This window comes from Leucopleurus acutus (genome assembly GCF_964270905.1).
Source record: "Leucopleurus acutus genome assembly, chromosome: 16".
Classification (NCBI taxonomy): domain Eukaryota; kingdom Metazoa; phylum Chordata; class Mammalia; order Artiodactyla; family Delphinidae; genus Leucopleurus; species Leucopleurus acutus.
Genome location: NC_139158.1, coordinates 60,231,346 through 60,251,055, shown reverse-complemented (window position 1 = coordinate 60,251,055; position 19,710 = coordinate 60,231,346). Strand labels below are relative to the sequence as shown.

General features: G+C 48.1%; 1 protein-coding gene across 1 annotated transcript; it reads right to left on the bottom strand.

Annotated features, from left to right (window-relative positions):
• Positions 1 to 13,643: 13,643 nt before the first annotated feature.
• SLC52A3 (solute carrier family 52 member 3) lies at positions 13,644 to 19,272 on the bottom strand (the record flags this gene model as incomplete). Its single annotated transcript, XM_082857637.1, has 4 exons — positions 18,664 to 19,272; positions 16,518 to 17,023; positions 14,363 to 14,486; positions 13,644 to 13,856 (listed from the first exon to the last, which is right to left on the bottom strand). The coding sequence occupies exons 1-4, from the start codon at positions 19,228 to 19,230 to the stop codon at positions 13,644 to 13,646; spliced, it is 1,410 nt and encodes a 469-aa protein (XP_082713763.1). The 5' UTR covers positions 19,231 to 19,272.
• Positions 19,273 to 19,710: the final 438 nt, after the last annotated feature.

The window sequence follows — 19,710 nt, the reverse complement described above, 5'->3', positions numbered from 1 at the left end:
CTGGACTTGAGACCAGGGAGTCTGGGACCAGAACCCACCATCTTAACTGTCATGCTACCCATTTGAAGGGAGCCCCCATGGGAGCCACGTGTATGTGTCTGTGTGTCTGTTGTCAGTCCACAAGCTCCATTAGGCAGGCTAGAACCTGGTCTGGGTCATCTCTGCATCCCCAGTACTGGTCCCGTTCATCTGGGGCCCACTCAGAATGTATGCTCAGTAACTGTTGAACCAATGCATCAGGCTCACTGAGCCCCAGCTTCTTCATGTGTAAGACAAGAATAAGAGTCAGCACTTCAGATTGCTGGAGGACCCAACGAGCTCCTCCGTGGGAAAGCTCTTTAAAGATCCTCTGTCCTCCCTTGCCCACCGCCCGTTGACCCCCTCCTTGGGCTTTCAGTCTGCACCAGCCTGGGAGAGCTGATTGTGTGCATTCTTTTCCCAATGCTGCTTTCAGTAACATTTGTAGCTTGAAATCGGCAACAGTGAGAGTAATTACACCATGGAAATTGGCAATGGTACGAACAGGGGGATTTCCCTTTAGAGATGTTAACCATTTACCACTGCCAGGAGGAAATGGATCCTCTAATGACCACTTTCAGGGAGCGGCACAGTGGAGTGATCTCACCTGTTGGCTCTGGAGCCACACTACCTGCGCTCAGACTCTAACTATTACTTATCAGCTATGTGACCTGGTTCAGTTACTTAACTTCTCTGAGCCTCAGTAGTCTCATCCGTAAGATGATTACCTATTTCATTAGGGGTTTCATGACAGCATCCATGTTACTCCACAATTATTGCTCTCTTTGAACAATAACTGTTACTTATTAATATTATAAATCTACTTATTAATATTATAAATAAGCCTAGGAGGTGGAGGAACTTTCTTGTCTCCCCACTGTAGGAAAGGGAGTGATGGGAATGGGACTTGCAGTGTCAAAGAGGGAACTTGACAGAGACTTCCCTGGTGGTACAGTGGTTAAGAATCTGCCTGCCAATGCAGGGGACACAGGTTCAAGCCCTGGCCCGGGAAGATCCCACATGCTGCAGAGTAGCTAAGCCCATGCACCACAACTACTGAGCCTGAGCTCTAGAGCCCACGGGCCACAACTATTGAGCCTGTGTGCCACAACTACTGAAGCCCATGCACCTAGAGCCTGTGCTCCCCAAAAAAGAAGCCACCGCAATAAGAAGCCTGCGCATCGCAACGAAGAGTAGCCCCCCCTCTTGCCGCAACTAGAGAAAGCCCGAGCGCAGCAACGAAGACCCAACGCAGCCAAATAAATAAATAAATTTATTTTTTAAAAAAGTGGGTGGGGGGGGAACTTGACCAGGGCAACGTGTATCCTCAGGTCAAGGTCCCTGTGGGTGAACCACACTGATTCCATTTGGCAGTTCTATCTTAGACCTGCAGTCCTACTCCCTCCCCTTTTGTGTGACTGACCTTTAACCTACTCACAAAGAATGTGCCCAAGCCAGAAAAGTTCCTTATCAACTTTTACCCTTTCCTTCATCTGATATGAAAACTGAAAGAATGCCTTTTGCTGACACAGATGGTTAATTGTCTGCAAGGAATAATGGCCATGAGACCCCCGGGGGAGGAAATAACCCCGGTTCCCATCAGTGCAGAGGTACTTCTCCCTTGGTAGTCAGATTCTATTTTTAACTTTGGCGCCTTTAAATCCTCCTGTATCCCTTTTAGCTGCGCAGAGTGCCTCTGGACTGTTGTCTGCTCAGTTTTGCCTCTCTGTAAGTTACCCACAGTAAACTTCATAATTGCACTTTATGGAGTTGCCTGCTTCATTTTTAGGTCTCAAAGTTCCTTCTCAGTTTGGGGGATATTATTTAACGTTCCTGCTATCCAACAACCCTAATGGAGGGTGTCTTGAGGCACCAGCAGGCCAGATCTTTATGAACCTTGTTGGCTGTGTGCATGGCAGTTGGGGGATAAGGAGCCTCCTAGAGTTCCTTGGAAGGAAAGTTGCTATTAGCTTTGGAGCCTGGAACAGATTTTGGGGGAAGCAGGTGATCTAACCAAATATTCCCTCCTCTTGCCTCCCTTCTTGCTAGTGAACACTCCTAGAGGGAGTGTTGTGGGCTTTTTAAACATATGAGATGTAATGCATATAACAAGAATAGTACAAAAAGGGGTGAAAAGAAATAGAGCAATAGAGGAGTAACACTTTTATATCTCACTGTAATTAAGTTAGTGTCAATCTGACATAGATTCTGATAAGATGTATATAGTAAACCTAGAGCAGTCATTTTAAAAAAGTGAAAAAACTATTAAAGAAGATAAAATGTTATAATAAAAATTACTCATTTAATATAAAAGAAAGCAGTAAGGAAGAATAGAGGAACAAAAAAGACATGAGACATATAGAAAACATAAAGTCAAATGGCAGATGTAAATCTAGTTCTATTCTTAATAGCATTAAATATGAATGGATTCGATCAAAAGGCAGAGATATTCTGACTGGATAAAAATACCAAGCTCTAACTATATACTGTCTACTGGAGACACATTCTAGATTCAAAGATACAGATAGGTTGAGAGTTAAAGGATGGAAAAATATATATCATGCAAACAGCAATATCAGAGGGTCAACTCATCAGGATGATTTTATAAAACTATAAACACATACGCACCTAACAACAGAGACCCAAAATATATGAAGCAAAAATGGGGACTTCCTTGGTAGTCCAGTGGTTGGGAATCCGTCTTGCAATTCAGGGGATGCCAGTCCGATCCCTAGTCAGGGAACTGAGATCTCACATGCTGTGGTGCAACTAAACCCACGTGCCACAACTACAGAGCCTGTGTGCCACAGGTAATGAGCCTGTGTGCCACAACTAGAGAGAAGCCCATGCACCACAATGAAAGATCCTGCATGCCACAACTAAGACTTGATGCAGCCAATAAATAAATAAAATATCAAAACAAACAAAAAACCAAAAACAAAAATGGACAGAATTAAAAGGAGAAATAGACAATTCAATAATAATAGGTGGACACTTTAATGCCCCACTTTCAACAGTGGATAGAACAACTAGGCAGAAGATCAACAAGGAAATAGAAGACTTGGACAACACTATAAACTAACTAAACCTAAAAGACATTTGTAGAACTTTCCACCCAACAACAGCAGAATACATTCTTCTTAAATGCACATCAGAAGTTCTCTAGGATAAACCATATGTCAGGCCACAAAATGAATCTCAATAAATTTTAAAAGATTGAAATCATACAAATATCTTCTTTGACCACCAACTCTAAGAAGTCTCTGAAATGGTTCCACATGAAGATTTAGCCAGAGGATTTCATGGTGGTTGTCTGAAAGCTGGAAGATTCTAGAAAACTTTCAGGGCATCTGTCTAAGCATTACCTCATGTCACCCTATTGCAAGCATTAAATTAGTTAACTCTTGAGAAGCACTTAGGAAAGTGCCTGGCATGCAGTAAGCCGTGATACATTTTAGATATTATCCTCACAATAATGTTATAGAGCAAGCTTCGTTATTTCCCCTGTTTTACAGGTGAGAAGATAGAGACTCAGAGATGCACGGTATGTTGCCTGAGGTCACACAGTGAATAAGCAGGGGAGCCAGATAAGAAGCTTCAAAGCTCCATACAGTGCAGAGAGGTAGGTCTCAAGACTTTCATCACTGTGTTGTTTTCAGTAGCTTAAAATTGGAAACTGCAGAGGTCCATCAACAGAGCTTTTCTGTAAACCTGGCATGCCCAGCCAGGGAGTGCTTTGTGCTGGTTACAAGAAACGAGGCCACTCTACACATAGGGACATGGAACCATCTCCAAGACATTTTGTTCAGTAAAAAGAACATCTGAAAAAAAGTTCCACAACCCACAGGAAACAAAGCCAAATATTCTGTAAAATCTTATGTCCGTGTGTGTGTGTGTGTGTGTGTGTGTGTGTGTGTGTGTGACCTATGAAGGCTCATATGAAGCAAATGAAGGTGATTTAAACAATGGGATCTATTTATAGGATGCTCCCTTTCTTTAGGCTTTTCTTTATTTTTGTCGAGTTTTGAAATAACACATGCTCAAAGAAAAAAATTCAGATTACAGCAAAGTGTCAAGAAGAAAAAAGAAATCACCAAGAAATCCTTTCCTCCAGAATTAACTAGGCTAACATTTCAGTATATATCTTTCCAGGTCCTCGCCTCTTTCTGTGTGACTAACTGTGAGTGTGTAAGTGTATGTATGCACACACACACACACACACATACACACACACACACACACACACACATAGAGAAACATACATATACAAATATGAGAATTCCACTGCTGTAACAAAATGTCCCCCACATTATAGAAGCTTAAAAAACAGAAATTTATTTCTCTGTCACATTAGATCTGGGTTCCAGGCAGAATGGTAGCTCCACAATCATGGTTTCAGCCTCCTTCTATATTCTTGCTGTATTATTCTCAACTGTGGCTTCCTCCTCTTGGTCTAAGATAGGTGCTGCAGATCCAGTCATCACATCTGCATTTCTGCCAGCAGGAAGGGGGAAATGGGAATTGGAGGTCCTGCTCTGCCTTTTAAGTACACAATCTGGAAGTTATAAGCGTTATTCTTGTAACATTTGTCTAAACTTAGTCACATGGTCATTCCCAGCCACAAGGAAGCCTGGGAAATGTGGCCTTTATTCTGGGCCTTTATTCTATGTGCCCAGCTAAAATCGGGAGTTCTATGGACTCCCCTGGTGGTGCACTGGTTAAGAATCTGCCTGCCAATGCAGGGGACACGGGTTTGAACCCTGGTCCGGGAAGATCCCACATGCTGCAGAGCAACTAAGCCCGTGCGCCACAACTACTGAGCCTGCGCGCTGCAGCTACTGAAGCCCGCATGCCTAGAGCCCCATGCTCTGCAACAAGAGAAGCCACCACAATGAGAAGCCTGCACACCACAACGAAGAGTAGCCCCCGCTCACTGCAACTAGAGAAAGCCTGCGTGCAGCAACAAAGACCCAACGCAGCCAAAAACAAATAAAAAATAAAAATAAATAAATAAATAAAAATCAGGGGTTCTATGACTATGAAAGAGACAGGAGAATGGACATTGTAGCAACTAGCAGTGCTATTTGTTGCTTATCTTTGTTCTCTTAATAAGAGTATCTTTCTTATCAAGAGAGAAAGCTATGTATCTTACACTCTAACCACTGAGCCCTGTGAGAAGACATGGGTCTGGGCCAAATTGCAAGTTGTAATAGAGCAGCCTTTCTTTCTTAAGGCACACCCAGAAGCCAGCTGATCACCCACCAGTTTCCAAATGAAAGGCAGAGTCCTGGAAACACCAAACATTGTCATGGCGGTTTCCCCAGGTTTTACCTCTATAAACATCGTGAAGTGAATCGGGACAAGCCATGCCACGGCAAAATCGGAATTTCAAGGCGTTGCACGTGACAAAACTCTGGCAACTTCTAGCGCCTCTGCTACTCATTCTTAAAGGGATACCACTAGTCTCTGCATGTGTAAATCACATCCTGCCTACAAAAGCACTAATTTCTTCTTTTCTCTTCCAGAGGAGTTTGAATGTGTGCGTGTGTGTACGTGTGTGTGCGTGTGTGTGTTGGGGGGTGATGAAGTTGGAGTTTTCTGTTTCTATTTCAAACCAGATGACCATGACACCGGGAGGCGCTGTATCTCTCTGTGGTCCAGTTTCCTCGTCTGAAGCCAAGGTTTTCCTGGCGAGTTCACGTGTTTTGAGACTCATGTCGCTGACACAGAAAGATCATGCGATACAGAGCCTAGGCATTCTGGGTCCAGGTCCTGGTTCTGCCACTCACTGGCTGTGTGACCTCATGTAACTTAACCTTTCTGTGCCTCAGTTTCTTCATGTGCAAAATAGGACTGATAATAATAGAAAGTATTTCATAGTGCTTCTGTGAGTTTTTTTTTTTTTTTTTTTTTTTTGCGGTACGCGGGCCTCTCACTGTTGTGACCTCTCCTGTTGCGGAGCCTGCTCTGGACACGCACGCTCAGCGGCCGTGGCTCACGGGCCCAGCCGCTCTGCAGCATGTGGGATCTTCCCGGACCGGGGCATGAACCCATGTCCCCTGCATCAGCCACTCTCAACCACTGCGCCACCAGGGAAGCCCTTCTGTGAGATTTAAATCAGTAAAGGCTCAGGAGGAGCCCGGGGCATGTGGAGGCCCTTGGCAATGGCCCTGTGCCCTGGCATCTGGCCCACCAGGAAGGGCAGCAGTGGGAAGCTCTTTATAGCCACAAAGTTAATGGTCACCATGGTGGACATGAGTGGGGGTGACACGGTGGATGCTTCTTTTTCGGGGATACCAGTGCTGACCAGCCCCGAGGAAGCATGTTGGAATGCCTCTCAACTTCCTTTCAGATGACTCTGTGGGTCTCTCCTCAGAGCAGCCCTGATTTTATGCTTCCAAGTTCTTGGGGCCACCTTCCTCCAGGATAAAGCTGAGGTGTGATACCTCAGTATTTATGCCAACAGCTCATTAGAAAGAACCCTAGATTCAGAGCCAGTGTCAGTGCCCTGTCTCTGCAGCCCACTTTCTGGGGCACGCTGGCTCGGTCACTCCCCATCTGGACCTCTGCTTCCACATCTGCAGTGTGATGTCAGACTCTGGGGGTGACTGTAAGATGCACGTGAATGCATCTTACAAGCTTAAAGGTGCTGTGAGAACAAGAGAGGGAACACCATTGTACCCGTTTTCTGTTGCTGCCGTAACAAATTGCCTCAAACAGCAGCTTAAAACAATACCAATTTATTATCTCACAATTCTTAGGTTAGAAGCCGGAAACAGGTCTCACAGGGCTAAAATCAAGGTGTCCACGGGGGAGAATCTGCTTCCGTGCCATTCAGGTCACTGGCAGGATCAAGTTCCTTGCAGTTGCAGGATCCTGCTTCCTCGATGGCTGTCAGCCAGGGCTGCGCCTGGTTTCTCAGGGACTCTCTTGGCCTTTGCATGTGTGTTTTTCCTGAATCTCAGAGCCAGGATACTTGGCATCTCTCTGACTTCTGCCAAGTCTTTGTTTTTTCCTTCCTCCCTTCCTTCCTTCCTTTCTTCCTTCCTTCCTCCTCCTCCTTTTTCTCCCTCTTCTTTCTCTTTCCTTTTTTCTTTTTCTTCCTCTCTCTCTTTCTTTTCTCCTTTCTCTTCCTTCCTTCCCTCCCTCCCTCCCTTTCTCTCCCTCTCTCCCTCTCTCTCTTCCTTTCTCCCTTCCTTTCTTCCTGTTTCTTTCTTTCTTTCCTTCCTTCCTTCTTTCTTTCTTTCTTTCTTTCTTTCTTTCTTTCTTTCTTTCTTTCTTTCTTTCTCCATTCCTCTCTTTCTTTCTGTCTTCAGCTTTATTGAGATATAATTGACATATAACACTGTGCAAGTTTAAGGTGTATATTCTGATGATCTGATACATGTATAATACACGGTTACCACAGTGAGGTTACTTAACACATTCATCACCTCAGATAGTTACTATTTTGTGTGTGGTGAGACTATTTAACAAATACTCTCTTAGTGACTTTCAAGCATATAATACAGTTTTTTAAAAAATAAATTTATTTATTTATTTTTGGCTGCATTGGGTCTTCGTTGCTGCGCGCCGGCTTTCTCTAGCTGCGGCGAGCGGGGGCTACTCTTCGTTGTGGTGCGCGGACTTCTCATTGCGGTGGCTTTTCTTTTGCAGAGCTCGGGCTCTAGGCGCGCGGGCTTCAGTAGTTGTGGCAGGAGAGCTCTAGAGTGTAGGCTCAGTAGTTGTGGCTTAGTTGCTCCGCGGCATGAGGGATCTTCACAGAGCAGGGATCAAACCCGTGTCCCTTGCATTGGTAGGCGGATTCTTATCCACTGTGCCACCAGGGAAGTCCCAATACAGTTTTGTTTGTTTGTTTGTTTGTTTTTGCTGCACCGCGTAGCATTGGAAGCATGCAGTCTTAACCGCTGGACTGCCAGGGAAGTCCTCAAGTATACAATACAGTATTATTGTTAACTATAGTCATCATGCTGTATATTACTTCCCCAGGACTTATTCATCTTGTAACTGGAAGTCTGTACTCTTTGACTAACATTTCCTCATTTCCTCCACCCCCAGCCCCTGGTGAAACAGGAGTGAGGGGGGCAGGGCACAACCTTTAAAAGAACGACATAGCCATATGACAAGACATAAATGGTTAGAACCAACTAGGTCCAGGATGGCAGACAAGACTTCCACTAGACCTTAAGCCTCAGTATACGCTGAGGCTTATACACATCAACATGTTAAATGACACACCCACAGGTTCCAAGGCTGACCGTAAAGGTCAAAAAGTGGGCGGTGGCCCAATTCCTGGAAATCCCCGCCCCTTCCCCCAAATATCTGGAATGCTCCTCCCACTCATTAGCCTATGAAATTACCCACCCCTATAAAAACTGACAACCCCATACCCTGGTGTCACTCTCACCTTCTGAGACGGCTCACACTCTGTCTGTGGAGTGTGTTTCTCTCTAAGTAAACCCGCTTCTTACCTATCACTTTGTCTCTCACTGAATTCATTCTGTGATGAGACATCAAGAACCTGAGCTTCATTAAGTCCTGAGACCAGGTGTGTGATCACAGTTAAAAGACCGTGGGTTCAAGTCCCACTCTGAGATGCATGGTTTCACCGGCAACCACCAATCTACTCTGTTTCTATCAGTTCAGTTTTTTTTAAGATTTTATAAGTGAGACTATACAGTATTTGTCTTTCTCTGTCTGACTTACTGCACTTAACATAGTGCCCCTCAAGGTCCGTCCATATTATCACAAATGGCAGGATTTCTTTATTTTATTTAATTAATTAATTTATTTATTTTTTAGATGTTGGGGGTAGGAGTTTATTAATTAATTTATTTATTTTTGGCTGTGTTGGGTCTTCGTTTCTGTGCGAGGGCTTTCTCTAGTTGTGGCGAGCGGGGGCCACTCTTCATCGCGGTGCGAGGGCCTCTCGCTGTCGCGGCCTCTCTTGTTGCGGAGCACAGGCTCCAGACGTGCAGGCTCAGTAGCTGTGGCCCACAGGCTTAGTTGCTCCGCGGCATGTGGGATCCTCCCAGACCAGGGTTCGAACCCGTGTCCACTGCATTAGCAGGCAGATTCTCAACCACTGTGCCACCAGGGAAGCCCCATGGATTTCTTTATTTTTTATAGCTGATTATTATTCCACTGTCTATAAAAATACATTTCTTTATCCAGTCATCTGTTGATGGACACTTAGGTTGTTTCCATGTCTTGGCTATTGTAAACAAGGCTGCAATAAACATGAAGGTGCAGATATCTCTTTGAGATAGTTATTCTATTTCCTTCAGTTATATACCTAGAAGTGGGATTGCTGGATCATATGGTAGTTCTATTTTTATTTTTTTGAGGAACCTCCATACCGTTCTCCATAGTGGCTGCGTGAATTTACACTCCTGCCAACAGTGCACGAGGGTTGCCCTTTCTCCACATCCCCACGCACATTTAACTCTTGTCTTTTCGATAACAGCCATGTGGTAGATATCTCATTGTGGTTTTAATTTGCATTTCCCTGACGATTAGTGATGTTGAACACCTTTTCATGTACCTGTTGGTCATGTGTGTGTCTTTTTTGGAAAAACATATATTCAGGTCCTTTGTCCATTTTTAATAGGATTGTTTGGGTTTCCTGCTGTTGTAGTGTATGGTGCCGCATCTTTCTTCTCATTTCTTCAGCTGAATCTCTTCTGATTCTCTGTTTTTTAAAGATTCATGTGATTAGATTGGGCCCACTCAAGAAATCCAAAATAAACTCGCTATTTTAAGGTCTGTAACCTTAATTCCATCAGTAAACCCCCTTTTGCCGTGTAAGGTAACATATTTACAGGTTTCAGGAATCAGGGCATGCACAGCTTTGGAGAGGCCATTCTTCCCACCACTAAGTAATATTCGCTGAGCCCTTCTCAGGGCAAGGCATGGGGCTGAGGCCTGTGGGTCCAGGATAAACAGTCCAGATGCAAGCCTTCCCTCATGGAGCGCGGAGCCCTGAAGAGCGAGGACCACTGCTCGCACGTGACCCCATTTGCAGGGCCTGGGACCCACTCAGAGGCCCATGTGCCATCCGTCTAAAGCATTAGAAGGTATAAATCAAACCATACCTCCGTGCCCCCTGCTCTCTGCAGTTTCTCTGGAAGGTGGTTTGCAGGGTGTCTCCACTGCAGAAAATGACAGGACGGGGCGGAAGCTGGGTTCGGGCTCAGCGCTCTTGGGCAGAGGCTGGCTGGATTTGCCTAAACCTAGGGCAGCTCTGACCATGTCAATCTCCCCAGAGCACCGGGGCCTGTGAGACTCCTGCCCCAGGTGTCACTTTTCAGGCTCTGTTTTCCAGACAGTTCTAAACATTTCTCAGAGTATACTACCAGCAAAATGGTGGGAGGGAATGTCTCCTGGGGACCCCCACTCGGGATTTGGGTGGCCAGCTTCAAACCAGATCAGCCCTTCTTGCTCTGGTTTCTCGGGGCAGAGGCTGGGACCTTACCTGCTCTCCATACTCAGATCCCTTTAGCTCCCATCCATGGCCTGGGGTGGAAGGAGGGTCGTTCTGTCCTTTTCATTTAGAGACTCTTTGCTCAATCAGTCGTTGACTTCCAGGAAAATTTCTTAGGAGACCAAAAAGGACAAATCGTATATGTCAGCCTGTGTGATAAGCTGGCCTTTGCATGGCTCACCCAGCGCAGGGCCCTTTCTGCCCAGATGGCTGCAGTAGTTTCCAAGTCTGTTTGTATCTGCTGTGGTTCCCTGCAATATCACCACCTCCCCGCCAAAACCCACAGAGGCCAACACAACCCTCCACCCCTTCGCAACCTTGGCCTCTCAGGCCCTTGCCTCTGTGCCTGCCCCTGGCCTCCCTAACCTGGCCTCCTTTTAGGTGCTTGAATGCGGCCTGCTGCCTCCTGCCCCGCGCTTTTGCAAGTGCAGTTTCTGCTGCCCAGAAGGCTCCTTCCTTCTTGCTTTACCTCCTTCCCTCCAACCACCTTGAGATACCAGCTTGGGGAGCGGGGTCGTCCTCAGGGCTGCCCACCCGCTGCCAACCCTAGGCAGAGTCCAGAGTTCTGCTCTCATTCTTCAGGGAAACTTCCTTGGTTGGACTGTAGAGACATCACGTGACGTGGGTCAACTGGACTTAAGTTCAGGGAGGGGGTGGGTGGGGGTGGGGTGGAAGGGGCATCCAGGGTCCATAGCAGATATTCTCTCAAAGTGGAAGCTTTTTAATGACAGTTATTGAGCACTCACTGTTTGCAGGTGTGGGGCTGATTAACCCTCACAACAACCCTGAAAGGGAGGGGCTTTTATTGTCTCCATTGTACAGAGGAGGAGGTGGAGGACAGCTGGCTTGTGCCTGGTAACTAAAAGGTTGTCAAGGTCACAGGCTTCCAAGGAGGAGGGCGGAAGCAAAACCATAGAGAGGGCTGTCAGATGGCGGTGCCTTTTCCAAACAGCAAGTCACCCGCCCTCCCACCTAGTGCTCGACAGAGTGTAATAGCATGGCCAGCACCGCACTCTACACGTTCTTCTGCATCTGCTTCCCACGTGTGTAATTAATCTTGGAGCATCTTCCCACGTCAGTAGAGAGACGGTCTTCTTGCTCATTATCTACTCCAATGTCTTTTCTGGGAGAGAAGACTGGAAACAACCCAAATGCCCTTGTAAGGGCAAATACAAATAAAAACATTTCTTTCTGGTGCCAAAAAGGGAAAGAGACATCCCCACTCCCTTTTCTTGAGCATTTAATTTAGAAAACGTAAATTCTTTCTCTGCTCCTTTTTGCATGTATGCAAGGCTTTAAAAAAAGCTGAATGAGCCTCTTGCCAGTTTTACCACACAAGGGAACCCTCTGTTTGCAATGTAAATATCAGGAAGCCACACCCCTATCACCCAGTCTCCGGAGTGTGGGAGCTTAACTCAGGGTTTGGCTCCAAGTTGGAAGCCACCTCCTTTCATAAAGATATGAGTTCTTCTTTCCTGTGGTTAAGGACAATTAGCTAACACAGAGAGCCACCCCAATCACTAGCTGAGTTCAGAATGACAAACCGTGTTATCTACTTCTCTTCCTTGAGGTTATCATTTGAGAACCTGGATGTAATAGGCTGTGTCTACTGGACTATATAGAAGGGTAGAGTTTCTGCTTGTGCAATCTCTTTAGCAGACTGTCTGTGACGTGCACCACAATCAGGTTGAACATATATTCAATAGTAAAACTATTTTCTTTCTTTTCTACTTTTGTGGAGAGGTTTTTGGGGTTGGTGGGAGATTTAGTGTTTCATTTTGTCTCCAACACCTTCAAATGTCTTTCTACAGAGGGCTGGTTGAACAAATCTGGCACCTCCACACAGTGGAATACTATGCAGTCACGACAAAGAACAAGAAGGCTCTCTGCATTTTCACTGTTGCTTGAAAGTGCAAAGTACACAGCAGTTTACTACTTTTTATGTAAAAAGGCTCTGTTTGAATTTGCTTACATTTGCATAATCTCTGGAAGAGTAAACAGGGAACAAATAAAAGTGCTCATGTATGTGTTAAGGGGAACTGGGCAGAGGGGGGAGTGGACAGGGATGGAATTTTTTTGCTGAACATCATCTTATATTTTCTGACTTTTGAAACATGTGACTATATTATCTATTCAAAATTAAAAAGGAAGGGTGGTGGCAAGCAAACAAAACAAACCTCTAAAGCAAAGAAGTCCCAGGACCAGACATTCTCTAAGCCCTTGATTCTGTTTATTTCTGAGCTCAGCCTTGACCTTAGAACCAACTGAAAGCTGATTATATTGAAACTTTTTTTTTGGTGTTCATGCTGGACTTTTTCTTGGAAGGCTGACCTTAGTGTAAAAGCAGGGAATGTCTTTATTTAAAAAAAGTAAAACCAAAAAACTATCAGGTAGCTAACATACTCTTCCCCACTCTCCTCCTCCCCCCAGTTCAGAGGACTGCCTCCCAGTTCAGTGTCGGCCGGTGAATGGGGTGCGGGGGACTCACGTTCAGAGTCTTGCTGTGGCCCCTCCGCCCCAATCCTCTCTCTGCCTCTTAGGAGGTCACTTAATCTCCAAGGAGTGGGCCTTCCTGGGTCAGCAGGGGTGACAGCAAGGGGTGCATGGGGTGCAATGTTCCTCCATACTGGGAATTGGGAAGCCAAGGTGCCTGAGATTCCACCGTTAGCCATCTGTCTTCTAGAAGCTTCTCTGAGACGATGGGGGAAAAAGGATATGGGGAAGGGGTCATCTCTCAACGCCTCTGGCCACTTCTAGGCTCTGTAGATTGTCACTCCTGTTAGTACTGTTGGGCGTCAGATCAGGATGTGCTGGGTGCTTCTGCATTTTATCCCTGTGCCAAACCTATGAAGTAGGTGTTATTTATTATAATCCCCATTTTATGGATGAAGAAACAGAGGGATAGAGCAATCAAGTGACTTCCCCAAGGTCACATAGCTTATAATGGGCAGCTCAACCTCCCAGCTGTTCCGCTTCTAACATCCTCCAGCAGGGTGCTGCAAATCAGTTAAAGAGCTCTGCCTCCCAGCTCCCTACCACTGGCTCTGCGACCTTGGGCACACGCCTTGCCTCGAGGGGTCCCAGTTTCCGGTGTTAGTCATGGGGGCGGGGCCTTGTGATGGACCACGCCACTTCAGTTGGCCTAGGTGGAGCACTGCAGGCTGCAGAAGTCAGCGGATGAGAAGAGCCTCAACACGTTGACCAGTGGGAACATGATAAGCGCTCCGAGGAGCGAGCCCAGCTGCACCGCCGCCCCGCACCACAAGAGGGCGCTGCGGCTACGGTCACGCAGGATCACGCCCAGCATCACCTTGACATAGCTCAGACAGCCAATGAACAGCACCCACGAAGCCACCTGCGGGGATTGGTTGGGAGAGACTCAGCAGTGAAGGTAACTTTGGGGCGAGCCCCAAGGGCGAAGGGCGCTTCTAGGGTGACCGAACAGGGCTAAGGGGACCCCATGGAATAACCTCTAAGTTCAAGGAGAGCCTTTTGCGGGTGACTCTGCTGGACTAACGGGGCCCCCTGAGTTGACCTCCCCAAGGACAAAGGAGAGCCCAATAGCTTTTCTGTCTCATGATCAAGTCAAGGGCAACTAAGAGAAGGCCACGCTGACATACACATAGTGGAAAGAGTGTGGCATTCAGGGGAGAAGCTGGACTGTCACCTTGGACCAGCCAGCTCACCTTCTTAAGCCTCTGTTTCCAAATAAGAAGATCCCTCCCCCTCCCCCCAACCTTGGGCTTCCTGAGTGAGTAACCACAAAGACTTTGGTCAAGAGAAGGGGCTATACTCTCGACCTCCCAGGCCTTGGCTAGCTGGGGGGTGGGAGGCGGACAGCTCCACAGGCCAGATACTTACGATGAGGACTTCTCCACCCCAGTGGCCCTGCATGAGGGGGCAGGGGCTCATCACGGCCATGGCCATGTTGTAGGCCCCAAAGCCGGTCCCGAGCACTGTAAGGACCCCCAGGAATGGCAGAGACCTAGGACAGAGCGGGGGGTGGGACGTGAATAGAGGAGGTGAGTAGCCTGACCTCTGCCCCTACTCCCCCACCCTGCCCCAGCCCCAGGGGGCCACAGGGAGTGGTCAGAGTCTCCAGGCTTAGAGGTTAGACCCATGTGGAAACTTCCAGGCTACCCAGTTCAAGTGGGTCAGCGAGGTTCCTGGGGTCAAGGCTGGCCTAAGTCATCCTGAGTGTTAACAGCAGGGCCCAGCATCCCAGCAGGAAAAACAGAACAGACTCTAGTGCTACATGAGCCTGGTTCAAATCTCAGTTCCACCCGCAGGACTGGTCCCTAAGCCTCAGTTTCCTCACCTGCGTAATGAGTCTTGTGGGGCTGGGGAGCAGGGTGTGCAGGGCCTGGCCCTGGCTGTGGGCCCACCTGCTACCATCTGCTGCCATTTCCTGCTGTGACACTCCCCAGCCCAGCCAGGAAACTGCGCTGATGAGCGGGAGGCTTGGATCATGTTACTGGCACTGCAGGGTGTGTGCTGTGCGACCTCGGGTGACCCTTCTCCCTCCAGCCTCAGCTGCCTTGTCTACAACGTGAGGTTTGCATGATCTGCGGGTCCTGGTGGCTGGCTTAGAGGCACTACACTGGTGGCCTTCCATGTAGGCCCTCGGTCTGACCACTGAGGACACCATCCTTCATTTGAGGCCTTTTCCCTGGGGTCTCCCTGGCCACATTCTTCAGAACACTGACAGGTATGCACCCCTAGGTGACAGTGGAGGGGCTGCCCTGCCTCTAAGGACTCATTCTGCTCCAAGATTCTTGAATTCTGAGACTCTCAGACTCTGTATTTCTAACATTCTGGGCGTCTCAGCGTCCACAGGTCTGTGGCCTCTGGTCCTGCTCCCTGAGAAATCTCCAGCTTCCCTCCACAGTTTTTAAACCTCAAGGGAGAAAAATCAGCTTTCTGGCAAAGTGACATCTTCTGTCCAGCTCTCCTGTCCTCATTACTCCTCCTTCCCGGGCTGGGGGGGTGGGGGTGGGCAGGGCTGAGAGGCTGTGAGGCCAGGCAGGGCAGAGGAGCACGTGGGAGGCAGGGACACCTAAAGTTTCACAACCCCAAGGTGGGTGTTTCTCCTGTGCGGATCCGAAGTCCCTACATCAGAACCACTTAGGTTGCTTATTAAAATTTGAAATTGGGACTTCCCTGATGGCACAGTGGTTAAGAATCTGCTGCCAATGCAGGGGACACGGGTTCGAGCCCTGGTCTGGGAAGATCCCACATGCCACGGAGCAACTAAGCCCGTGTGCCACAGCTACTGAGCCTGCGCTCTAGAGCCCTCGAGCCACAGCTACTGAAGTCCGCACACCTAGAGCCCGTGCTCCGCAACGAGAAGCCACCGCAATGAGAAGCCCGCGCACACCGCAACGAAGAGCAGCCCCCGCTTCGCCGCAACTAGAGAAAGCCCGCGCGCAGCAACGAAGACCCAACACAGCCATAAATAAATAAATATTTATATTAAAAAAAATTTGAAATCTAGGCTGGATCAATCTGCATTTTATCAATTTGCCCAGCCATTCTTCTAGAACTGCAGCTGTAAGGGAGCCGGCATGGGCCGGAGGCAGGAGGGCAGGGCTGAGATCCTGGGAATTAGACCACGGCAGACCCTTTCTCCAAGCCTCAGGGTTTCCATTTGTAAATGGGAACCTCACTTCCTGCTTGCTCCTCCACATGGGCCAATGGCGGTGACGGTGGACCTGACATGTGCCACTGCTGTAAAAGCTTTACCAGATTAGCTCGTCTTATGCTCCCAGCAACCTAGGAAGAAGCTCTATTGTTATCCCCATTTTCTAGATTCCTGAGGCACAGAGAGGTGGAGTGACTTGTCCAGTATCACAAAGCTAGTAAGTGGCAGAGCCAGGATTTGAACCCAGGCAGTTGAGCCCCAGAAACCATATTCTTAACCACTACACATCCAGCCTGATAGGTGGGTGTGGGATTCTGGGTTCTGACATGAAGTGTGCCCCCAACCAGAGTTCTCCAGGGCCAGGTGGGGGTAGACCTGTTGGGCAGAAACATGGAGAGGAAGCAGGCGAGAGGGTTGGCCATGGAGCTGAGGGTGGCGGACAGGTGGTAGGCCACAGGCCCATAGGACAGGCAGGAGTAGGTCTGCACGGAGGGTAGCACGCCGTTGGTGAGCGCGTTCACAAAGGCCACCAGGATGTAGATGAAGGTCAGGTGGGCCAGGTGCCGGGGGGCTGTCTTCTCCTCCAGAGGCTCCTGGCCCTTGCCGCTGTCCTCCGGGCCTGGGGGGCCCAGGTCCTTCCCTTCCTGCGGCCGGATGGAGTGGAGGGTGACCTGAGAGGTGAGGAGGTCTTCTATGGAAGCTTCCCAGCGCCTGGGTAGACGCTGGAGGAAAAAGAAAGCAATGAGGCAGCAGGCCATCATGAAGGAGAGCAGGAGGAAGAAGACGAAGGGCGAGAAGGTGGCGGGGAGGTAGTGGCTTTCCAGGTGGACCACGGAGGGTGCTGTCCTAGCGAGTTCAGACACCAAAGTGCTGCTAGCTCCCTGGGAAAGACAAAACAAGGGTCAGTCGGATCCCTGGTGATGTCAGGGCACAGGTAACAACCCAATTAATGATGACAATACGGGCACACCTTGCTTCATTGTGCTTCACTTTGTTACACTTCGTGGATATCGCATTTTGTGTGTGTGTGTACACAAACTGAAGTTTTGTGGCAACCCTACATCGAGCAAGTCTATTGGTGCCATTTTCCCAACAGCATTTGTTCACTTTGTATCTCTGGGTCACATTTTGGTAATTCTCGAAATATTTCAAACCCTCCACTAACAAAAAGATTACGACCTGCTGAAGGCTCAGATGATGGTTAGCATTTTTTAGCAATAAAGTATTTTTTAATGAAGGTATGCACATTGTTGTTTTAGACATAATGCTACTGTACACTTAATAGACTACATATAGTGGTAAACATAACTTTTATATGCACTGGGAAACCAAAAAAAATTTGTGTGACTCTCTTTATTGCAATATCGCTTTATTGCAGTGGTCCGGAACCAAACCCTCAATTATCTGCAAGGTCTGCCTGTATACAATAATATTAGGCATTATTATTAATAAGTAAGTGATGGATAATAAACGCTCACGCTGACTGATTGCTCACTGCACGGCAGCACGGTGCACGTAGCAGCTCGTGTGCGCCTTCTGACGGCCCCGCGCAGTGGGGTCCATCACCCCTGGTTTTAGAGGGCACAGAGGTGTCAGGACGGTTTGTCTTACCTGAGGGTTCCGGGGAGTACGTGGCAAAGCCAGCACACTTGGTTCTTTCTGACCCAGAAGCTACAGCTTTCCCCCCTGACTGCCCTCCAGGGCTGGTAACCACAAATATACGTGTTCAGAGGAGGGGCTGGCTGGAGACAGGAGAGCGGCCCCACCCAAAGGCGCCCTGTGGCGACCTTTTTCCAAGAGTCATGCCTCTAGATTTATGTATGTGAAATTTCAAAAAATTTAAATGTTATCAACTAATTCAAACTCTCAAAAAAGAAAAATGCTTTCATGCTCTGGTGGCCCAGGCCACTGGTTCGCAAACATGGCTGTACTGCAGTGGTTTGGATACTGTTAGGTGTATATACTGTCCAAAATCCAGTGAGGAAGTTTGATGTTGTAACAGCACGAGGTATTGAAGCAACGTCTAAAGTCTATGGTTCTCAGCCCTGTCTGTACATTAGCGACACCTGGGGAACTCTGAATACATACACGTTTACAATCCCTTATCTGCAATTCTGAAATCCAGAAAGTTCTAAAAGCCAGAATTTTTCTGTGACTCATTTGACAGCAACACTTGAGCTGGATATGAGTCTATTTACAGCCTTCATCTGCCTACTGGGCATGAATGCCCCAGGCTGTGGGCAGCGGGGGTCACTGTGCTGCACTGCTGAGTCACAGGCCGTGTCCCAGACTTGGGGTAAGTGTGTTCTAAAATCTGAAACTCCAGATTCCAAAACACACCTGACCCCAAGGATTTCAGGGCTGGGGGTGAGGGGGGTGCCCGCTGGCATATGTCTCAGCAGCTCCCCCAGGCCAGGTCAAGAACACTGGTCTACCCAACATCTAGGAAACACCAGCCCTCCGCAGGATCTTGCTTATGACCAAGAACAGAGCTGCAACAGCTCTGGGTAATGCCAGGTACCTGTGGGCTGTCCGTGTTCCTGGTGGTCTCGGGGATCGGGGTGGTGTCTGATGTCTCAGTGATGTTGACACAGGTGGTGAGACCCGAGCCCTGGGCGAGAGCCACCAGGGCAGGCAGGAGGCCACTGAGTCCTTCACCCACAAAGAAGGTGGTGAGGTAGTGGGTGGGAAGCCTGCTCATGAAGGGCAGGAAGGTGACGGAGGAGGTGCAGTCCACCAGGGCCAGGAAGAAGGTGAGGACCAGAAAGGCGATGCTGTGGTGGCTGCCCAGCACCCAGGAGGTGACATTCCAGAGGAAGGCGAAGAGGGTGCAGGCGATGGTGCCCACCCCCAGCACAGTGAAGACGATAGGCACCTCGGAAAGGCAGCCGGGTTGGAAGTGATGGAGTAGGGTGACCAGCAGGGGGCCGACGTTGGCCAGCTGGATGATAACTGTGAGGTAGGAGGGCAGGTACCAGCCCTCGGGCAGCTCCGTTACCAGCAGGGGCAGCTCTACCCAGAGCCCGTTGATGGCCACCCAGGAGCCCATCCCGAAGGTACAGACCAGCAGGTGTATCAGGAAGGCCATGGTGACGTCTGCCCTGGGCCGGAGGCTGCTGCCTCCACAGATCAGCCTGCAGTGTTTGATGGAGAAAAATACGAGGTGAGCAAAGTCAGGTTCACCATCGAGCAAAAGACTGTGCTTCTGGGCCCTCCCCACGAACAAGGTGGCTTTTTATTAGCAGAAAACATGGACAAATTCCTTTATAAGCAAGCTTCCAGTGGGGAAGGCTTTCCTAATCATGACTTGTAAATCCAGACTACAAAAGAAAAATTTGATACTTTCAACTGCATAAATCTTAGAACACACAAAAGCAAGAAAACCAACAAAACAGCCTCTGCAAAAAGTGCCAAAAAATACCAACAACAAGATCAAAAGACAGATGACATCCTGGGTGAAAATACTGCAATGTAAATCACAGACAGAAGATTTATCTTCCTAATGTATAAAGAGTTTTTATAGATTAAGAACAAAAAGACCCAATAGAGAAGCAGACAAAGGATATGA